The sequence below is a fragment of the Anneissia japonica genome, unplaced genomic scaffold, assembly GCF_011630105.1.
Source record: "Anneissia japonica isolate Jap-2015-1 unplaced genomic scaffold, ASM1163010v1 scaffold284983_len440753_cov197, whole genome shotgun sequence".
NCBI lineage: Eukaryota > Metazoa > Echinodermata > Crinoidea > Comatulida > Comatulidae > Anneissia > Anneissia japonica.
The window spans coordinates 152721-162207 of NW_022682882.1; the positions used below are offsets into that span (position 1 = coordinate 152721).

The 9487-nt window shown below is 34.0% G+C and overlaps 2 protein-coding genes across 2 annotated transcripts in view; one reads left to right on the top strand and one right to left on the bottom strand.

Annotated features, from left to right (window-relative positions):
* LOC117110197 (uncharacterized protein C1orf158 homolog) overlaps nucleotides 1–4919 on the top strand; it is a 6070-nt gene extending 1151 nt beyond the window's left edge. Inside the window, exons 2-4 of the mRNA XM_033252856.1 lie at nucleotides 965–1075; nucleotides 1473–1659; nucleotides 3098–4919. Coding sequence (XP_033108747.1) covers nucleotides 965–1075; nucleotides 1473–1659; nucleotides 3098–3405 — 606 coding nt within the window. The 3' untranslated portion in view covers nucleotides 3406–4919. The remainder of the gene's footprint in view (nucleotides 1–964; nucleotides 1076–1472; nucleotides 1660–3097) is intronic.
* Nucleotides 4920–5014: 95 nt separating this feature from the next.
* The window catches only part of LOC117110282 (nucleoside diphosphate-linked moiety X motif 8-like), a 6377-nt gene continuing 1904 nt past the window's right edge, over nucleotides 5015–9487 (bottom strand). The window contains exons 2-4 of the mRNA XM_033252967.1: nucleotides 8616–8893; nucleotides 7551–7683; nucleotides 5015–5409 (exon numbers count right to left, since the gene is read on the bottom strand). Coding sequence (XP_033108858.1) covers nucleotides 5104–5409; nucleotides 7551–7683; nucleotides 8616–8875 — 699 coding nt within the window. The 5' untranslated portion in view covers nucleotides 8876–8893 and the 3' untranslated portion in view covers nucleotides 5015–5103. The remainder of the gene's footprint in view (nucleotides 5410–7550; nucleotides 7684–8615; nucleotides 8894–9487) is intronic.

Here is a 9487-nt window from a genome sequence, read left to right on the forward strand (position 1 = left end):
CCGGTATGGTAATAATAACGATATTTAAATATCAATTTTAATAACTAATTAGTGATAACAACGATATTGAAGGTGATAATAGCAATAACACAACAATAATAAATTAAAGATAATGTTTATTTTTATAATAATAGTAATACTAATTAGTAATAATAATAATAATGATACTTATAATACTAGGCCTACTTAGTAATTATAGGGTAATAATATCGATAATAAAGGTGACAACAATAATATTAATAATAATAATATGAGAAAAATACTAATAAAACGCCAATAACAACAACTTTTTAAATTACTATTATTAAAATTATAATACTAAGACTAATTAATAATAATAATAATATGAATAATAATAATAAAAAATCGAAAATTATTTATTATTTATATGGTACTGTAATAATAATAATATCAGCAGAATTTGAACAATATAAAATATTAATGCTAAGACTAATAATTAATATTAAAACTAACGGTAATAAAAACAACAATAATAATAACAATAATAACAGCAATAATAATAACAATTAGTACAATGTAGTACCAATAAATAACTTGTGGCCGAGTTGACTTGTGGCCGAGTTGATTTGTGGCCGAGATGACTTGTGGCCGAGTTGACTTGTGGCCGAGTTGACTGTAGCCAAACTTTTTGTGGCCGAGTTGACTTGTGGCCGAGTTAACTTGTGGCCGAGTTGGCTTGTGGCCGAGTTAACTTGTGGCCGAGTTGACTGTGGCCGAGTTGACTTGTGGCCGAGTTGGATCGAATTCTTACTACTGCACTTACTAGTAAGACTAAGCATAACAATTTCTAAATTTTTGTACTGCTGCCTACCAAGTTTATGGTTAACTGCTGTATCATGCCTAGCTAGGCCTAGGATGATGAAAACCATGATACCGACATGGTTTATGTGGATTAAAATGGTCATAAAATAAATGTATAAATGTATTTTTCTTTTTTTAACAGTGGAGTAAAGCCAGAATAAACTCAACATCAACACACAGAATGGATTTTAAGGATTATAGTTGCTTCAGGCCAGATGTAATGACCAGGCGGTCAGCAATGTTACAAAATGAGGTACTGTATTTAATTAAGTAGGCCTACTCTCCAAATAATATTTTTAACCTTTAATGTTACTCTGTTAATTAGCAAAGATGTTGGGAGTTGGGGAGCAACATTATTTTATGCACAAAGAAAAGAAGAGAAGGTGTTATACTGTATTCATATAAAATCCTGACAATTCAAAAATATTAATTTGAGGGTGTGCCCTATGTTATAATACCAAACTTTCTATTTAAGCCATTAAATGATGTGATTCTGTATACTTTGATGACTGTATTTAATAATCCATATTTTATACAAAAACTAAATTATTATCGTCTAAATTTATTATGTGATCTCAAATGTTATTATTTTTTTTTAATTTAATAATATTATAATCCACCAAAATAACTAAATATTCTGTTGTTTACAGGGTCTGCCAAATGCCCTTATTTTCAATCACCATGGAAACCATTACTCCAACAACATGATTTCTTTGTATGATGAGCATTACAATAAGAAAGAACGTGAACCAATGGACCGCTTGCCCAGTCTACGTCACTGGGACTCCCATACTCTCTCCTGGGTGCCCGAAAAATCTGATCATCCCATTGAAAAAGGTATATAGTCTCTGTTTCTTGACAAAAGATACTAGAAACACAAGGATAGAGTTCTCCACAGGAAAAAACTGTTCCACCGAAATGCATGGTGGGAATACAAACAGTGGGGCGCCGCGTACGGCTGGAGCTAAAAAAACTCTGCCACCGTTACACAACTGTGAATACATAACCTCTTTTTGCAGAGGTTGAAATCGTTGCCATTATCCATAATATACAAACAAGTAGGCATAAATAAATCAAAACAATAAAATGACAGACAAAAGCACAGAATCGTATGACCGGACTCTGATTAAGTGATAACGTTTTTCTCCATTATTGGAAAATGAAGGGCGCTGTGTGCGTCGGGAAATACTTAGCAACAGAAAGGCACCCTGTACGTCTGGACCAAGTATAGAAAACTTGCATTATAAAAAGAGAAGGGCGCCGCGTACGTCTGGACCAATTTCCGCCTCATTTTTGCTATGCAAGTGCTCTATCCTGTATTTCTGGTATCTTTGTTCTTGACCATTTATTTTCAAACAATTTAAATAAAAAGTAGGCTACAGGAGTGATACTACAGATTTGACCCAGTTTGTAAATTATAGTTATATTTAGATATATTTTAGTAATCGATTCACAGGAGAAATATATGGAAATTAGGCTTCGTCATATAATTGACTTGTACAATGTCATGAAACTTGGTTTTCTCTCTTTATCATTTTCTTGTTTGTCTCTCTCTTGGTTCTGTACCTTTCCATTCATTATAATAGAAAAATAAAAGATAATAATAAAACAGAACATTAATAATGTACAATACTGTACTACAGGGCTGCCGAGAGTGGCCATGGCCCTAGGGAAACGTAGCTGGTGGGGCCCTAGATTTGGGGTTTCATTTGATTTCTATTTCAAACAATTACAGACACTAAGACTAAGTGTAGATCAAAATGTTGTTTTCCATAGTAACATGTTTATTGTGTCATCTCAGGGCCCCGGGGCACTGGCCCTGCCTGAGCCTCCTGCAGTGGTGGCGCCAGGATTTGCCCGATGGGGGGGGTCAAATTTCTCTGACGAAAGCAAAGTGGGCGTGGTCGAGCTTTGACTAAAAGGTTCCGGAAGTGGTCGTGGGAGCGAAGCCCCTGAAAATTTTGACAATTTAGGGGTTTCAAAGGCTTATTTAATCGAAAAAATATACATATAATTTTTTTCTCCCCGACGAATTGTGATATTTTTTTTTTCCCCGACCGGGGGGGGGGGGCATCTCCCCGACGGGGAGCCCTGGCCTCCCCCCCCCCTCCGCTGGTGCCACCCCAGGCCCCTGTACTATAATATATTCAGTGTAACAGTTCCCCCAATCATTTCTGGCAATCAGCTTGTTATGCTTTATAAATACACCTGGCTGATTGGTTAAATGCTGAAGACTCATGGAATGACTGTATACATTTTTGTTTTGTTTTACCAGGCCCATCAACTCAATTTGGTTTACGCGAGAAACTCCAACAAAAATGGGCCGCTGAGGAACAGGCTGCTGGTCTAAGTCGTTACACCACATCATACAGCCTCTCTTACGTACCACGAGAGAAAAGTGCGCTTGTAACAAATCATTTTTCTGCTCCACGTGTACTGTCCACACGCATGCATGGTGCTAACAAAATTAATAAGGACTTAAATCTTCGAAATGTTAGTGTATTACAGACTCCAGATAAAGTTTTCTTGCCAGCATCATCCCGTCCTCAGATGAATCTTCCGCCACCGTCAATTTCAACGTGAACAATGTAAAATATATTTGTAATTTTCTGAAGGAATGCACAATATATTTTTATAAGGATATTAAATTAAGAAGTCATGACCAATATTAAACTTCTTCCCATCATGTTTCCAGTGAAAAAATCTTGATTGTGTTTCAGTTATTTTAAATATACTAGTAATCATATTCAGTTCAGCTTTGTTCTTCCCACTGATGCCAGTCGTATCCCAAAGGGAGTACAAAAGTACTGTAACAACTTGTCTTCAACTGTTTTTCAAAAACTAAATCATGTAACAAAATTAAAAATATAATGGATGCATAATATGCAGTATGGTATTTAATTATTTTTTGTAATTGCCCTGCAACAAAAAAAAATATAAAACATAGTAATAATAATTGATAAGTTTGATAACTGTAAATATACTATTTTATTTTTATTTCTTTTTGGTTAACATATTTAATATCATTGCACAAATTATCATGAAGAAATAAACAAAAAAAAGAAAAAAAGTATTATTGTCTGTCCACCGAATGTGTATATTCTTATTTGCATTAACCTCAATTTCATTAATGGATTAAGTGGTGCAATTAAATCTTTAATCAAATTTAAATATTTTAAAAGTAAGTTTTTACCACCGAATATTAAGTAACCATTGATGTGAGTATTAGATACTGTACTATGTTTGATGTTAATGTACGTAATGTTCTGCAAACTACAGTTGAACTTGCCTAAGACGAATCCAAAATTTGTTCGACTTAAATAATATTCGACTTACAGATTGTTAATTAATGGTTAATTAATGGAAAACACAACAATTTGGCATGCAGGCAAAGTCGACTTAGGCAAGTTTAACTGTAACACGTTATATCGTCATTGCGGACTTATAAAATCCGCATACGCTATAAAACTAAAAGAAAATGCATACATTTTGAGTCCGTACCGAGCCCAAAAAATCCGCAATGAAAATATAACATGTTCTGTACTATCTAAATAAATGATTAATTCTTCAATATAATTAAGTGACACTCTCTAATGCCAAATAATAATGAGGTGAAAGAAAATAGGCATGACAGTAAAGAATTTTGGCTTCCAAATCAACAATTGGGTTTGAGTCCGAGGTGAGGTAGTTTAGGGAGGCTAAGCACAGGGGCGTAGGCTGGTGTCATTCTGGGGCGGAAATGGGGGTTGCAAAAATTGAGAATGTTGAACTAAATCCCTATTCCAATGGAAATTTAATGGTCATTTTTAGTATTTTAACCCATTTAGTGGAACTGATCCGCTACTGTTTGGTCCTCCACCAAGGAGGAAGTAAAGGTTACCTGGTAGTTTGCCAAAGTGCTGATTACTAAGCTATAAAATGGAATGCTCCCAGGTAGTCAAATATGTATTCCACAACTAGTACATGTTTAAATAAAACCTGCCACCAGAATTGTGTATGAAACCTAATATATTTTATACTTCATATATATACTTGATTTGATGTGTGCATTGACGACTGTAAAAAGCTGAATAAACAAATGATTTATCAAAGGAAAATTTGGTTGTGAATTGAATCTTTAAAATGAGCTTTACAGACAATCATGTGGTATCAGGATTGTCATACTTGCACAGACAGATTAAACACAAAAACGTAAACTGCCATTTTTTTTAATATACATTTTTATAATATCCTTTAAAATTTTGCATTATAACATGCAATACAACTATAAATATATCAACATCAACTCTTCACAGGTGTATTGTTCACATGCAGCATTGTATCAATTGGAACAGTATTCAGTTGCCCAGCTGTTTTATCAATTACCTGCTTAGCGGCAGGTGTATAGTGTTCATGTAGGAGGGCTTGTAAGCACAAGTCTGTTGCTAGGGCTGTTAGTCCCCAAACTTTGTAACGGCCACCAAGGAACACAGGCAATGTGTAGGTGAAGCTTGCTTTGGTGGGTGTGGCTGGTACTCTATACTGGGTGTAACGTTGAAACAAAGGGTTGGAGAGAACCTTTAGGGGTATACTAAAGACGTCGGATACCTGCGGAGAACAAAAATAATAATATTGTAATTTTTATGTCACATTATGGTATACAATATATCTATGGTAAGTATTAGTAGTAAAATAATATTATTATTATTAGTAGTAGTAGTAGTAGTAGTAGTAAAATAATAATAATAAAATTAGTCAAAAACCATATTTTTATATATGGGACTGGTCATCATCATCTTGCTTCTAAACATGCTATTTTAATGATTATTGATTAATTTCATTATATTATTTCATTGCTATTAATTTACTAAATTAATAATACTAACATATTAATACTTTTTTTCTTAGTCTCAGACAGTAGCAGTAACTCCGGTCCTCTGTTACCTTGGCAATGTTGAATTGGATAAATTAGAAAAAAACCATACATACACATTGCGGACTTTTAGAGTCCGTACTGAGCCCAAAAAATCCGCAATGAAAATATAACGTGTTACATGGTGTATGAAAAGTTTAATGATTTTGATAAAAAAGGTCAACATAAGATTCAAATATCTAACAATAATAATAAATGTAGTACTAAAACAGAACTAGTTACAAATCTAGAATCTAGGCCTAGGGTAGTGTCGTGTGACTATGACCAACTCAGAGAATGATGTAAATGGTATGAACATGAGCATGACTTGTAGGTAGGCCTGTATGTACGTTTTCTGTGCATGCTTTCGAAGCCTGTTTGTTTACAGTGTTATGAGTAAACTGTGACTATTGCTGAACCAAAGGGCCCTGTGTATGCAAAGTTTCCTTTATTTCTTGCGAGATGGGACATAAAAAAAATTCCAGAAACAAACAATTTTTTTAAAGTTTTGGCATTTTCACTATAACATTTTCCTAGTAATCCTCATAGATGATTTCTTTCCTCTTCATCACCTCCTACGTCCTACACTCTCCTTATCCTTGTCCCTGACAAGAACCATGCTATTTCTCCCCAATCACCAAATTCCTCCTCCACTCTCTTCTGTATCCCTATTCCATATTTCCTATTCTTCCCCATCCCCTCAATCCATCCAATCCCCTATTTTTCCAGATTAAATCTCATAACACTCCTCCCAACTAACCTTACCCCTCCTCCTGCTTTTCTCCCAATTCCTACCCCCCCCCCCGCCCCCCCCTCTAAAAGTCCGCAATGTGTATGTATGGTTTTTTTCTAATTTATCCAATTCAACATTGCCAAGGTAACAGAGGACCGGAGTTACTGCTACTGTCTGAGACTAAGAAAAAAAGTATTAATATGTTAGTATTATTAATTTAGTAAATTAATAGCAATGAAATAATATAATGAAATTAATCAATAATCATTAAAATAGCATGTTTAGAAGCAAGATGATGATGACCAGTCCCATATCCGTGATTGCAATTGGGGAAAGGGGAGTGCGAGTTTTCAACTGGAATCATCAGGGGTCAGGGGCAGAGCCGGTTGGATCGCAGCTTTGATCTTCATTACTATGGCAATATAAATGCCCAAATACTGGGCAATAGATTTCTGTTTAAAATGTAAAGATATAACATTCCCCTTTTTAGTTTTACTACAGAAAATAACAAATTTTACATTCAATAAATTCTCAACTGTAGAAAAAAATGTAGACCTTTCCAGATTCCTGAGAAAATGTTCATCTTTCTTAATTCTCTGCTGCATGTGTCAGCTTTGCGAGTATTCTAAGCGGGTCACAATGAAAAACAATCAATAAAAAGTGTTGATTGTTGCTGTAGAAGAATAACTTGCTGTAGTAAAGCTGCTGTAGTTTCCAACAGCAGGTTCTAATTTTCATACAGCACCGACAAAAATTGCTGTAGAAAAATCCCAGGCTCAACAGCAATGTTTTTGCTGTTGAGTTGCCTAACCCAGACTTCCATAGAAAATAATACTGAAAAACAATCAATAAAAAGTGTTGATTGTTGCTGTAGAAGAATAACTTGCTGTAGTAAAGCCATAGCCAAAAGCAACTGATCGCTGATGTAGCATTTTAAGGAAATTTGAACCCTGGATCACTACGTAACAGGCTACCATGGCCTCCAAAATAGCAATAAGGATTAAAAGGAGAGCTTTTCAGGTTTGAAGACAATCTTAAAGGTTTTAAATTGACTCCCTGCAATTTAAAAAATGATTTTCTTGCAGAATTTTGTATGATACCTACATAATCTAACATAGGTATTAATGTTCCCCAGACATCTATGGAACTTGGTGGAACAGAAAGTTCTTCGTTCAGTTCCCTAAGACCTGTCTCAACGATGTCCGAGTCACCATCTTGCCACATTCCCCCTGGAAAACTGAAACATTATAAATAAATAAGACTCTATATCTGATTATTCATTATTCATAATTATAAAATTGAAATTGTAAGTGCTTTATGTATTTTTTTTATTATCTTAGTCTGGCAAGAGAAAAAATTGTTATTTTTTCTCTTGCCAGGAATTAAAATCACATATTACTTGGACACAAAACAGCAACAAAGAACAGATAAATGATAAAGAACATTTAGATAAGACATTAATTCCTAGGGTAACCCAAGAAAGTTTAGAATATATAAAACTTATTTCCATTGGGGTCCTTAAACGAATTTCAAACAGTTTCACGTAAGATAAACATAAAAAAATTAACAATAAAAATGCCTAAATTGACTAAAATGTAAAATATTAAGGACATGAAAAAAGTGATAAAATAAATGAGATTACACATTCTTATTTCAAACATTGCACCTAATTAAACTTGTAAGTATTTACCCAAATGGTTTCCCTTGCACTTTTGAATTATTATTATTATTATTATTATTATTATTATTATTATTATTATTATTATTATTAATATTATTATTATTATTAATATTATTATGTTAAAAATGATGAAACTTTAAAATTTAAAAAGTTGTGAAGCCATTAATATTATTGCTGTTATTATTATTGCACTTTCAAATTATTATTATTATTATTATTATTATTATTATTATTATTATTATTATTATTATTATTATTAAAAGTAAATTATACTAAGAATAATAATTTAAAATTTAAAAGGTTGGGTAAAAATTATTGAATCAAAGAAAATTACCCGTGCACCTGATTTCCCAAATGAGTTTTTATTGCACTTTTAAAGTTTTTATTATTATTTATTATTTATTATTATTATGCCCTGTATTGAATTTGAAAAAAAACCCAAATTTCATGTCGATAATAGTATTTATTGAACTCAATGCCTGACTTACCTAACCTCACCCTGATGTGATGGAAGTGATGTCGACCTCAGGGTATAAAGAAATGACAGCTGACCATCCACTGTGCACATAGGGACACACACAGCAGCTTTCCGCTCTGTTTTTGCCCTCGCTATTCGTAGGGGTTTCAGTTTTTTTAGTAGCACTATCGTGCGTTCTTTGTTACTTGAGGTAAGAACATTTTCTAATACAGATGCAGATGAACAGAATGATCTGTAACCTTGCCGACTGCATCTATAAATTTGCTGCATTACAGTGATAATTGAAATCTATTAAAGAAAAAAATAAACAACTAATATTCAAGTTTAAAAATACACAAGCTAAATATATACAAATAATTAAAAAGTACGTTCGGTACTCGGCAGCCGATAAAATTAATAATGCATAGGCCTATATATACATGCCAACCAACATTTTGATATAGAAAACGGGAGAATTTGGCACGAAGCGAAATTGGCTGGGAGTCAGGTCACCAAAACAGAGCCTCCCGGCCATGTATGTTGTAATAACCTGTCTGGTCATTTCGGCTCTTTGAAGTATGTATTTACGAATTCGATCCAACTCGGCCACAAGTCAATCGGCCACAGTCAACTCGGCCACAAGTCAACTCGGCCACAAGTCAACTCGGCCACAAATCAACTCGGCCACAAAAAGTTCGGCTGCAGTCAACTCGGCCACAAGTCAACTCGGCCACAAGTTAACTCGGCCACAAGTCAACTCGGCCACAAAAAAATTGGCTACGTTCTACTCGGCCACAAGTCAACTCGGCCACAAGTCAACTCGGCCACAAGTCATTTACTGGTACTACACTTTGAAGGAGTAATTCATCAAGTATAAAATACTAATTCTTTAAGTATTACTAT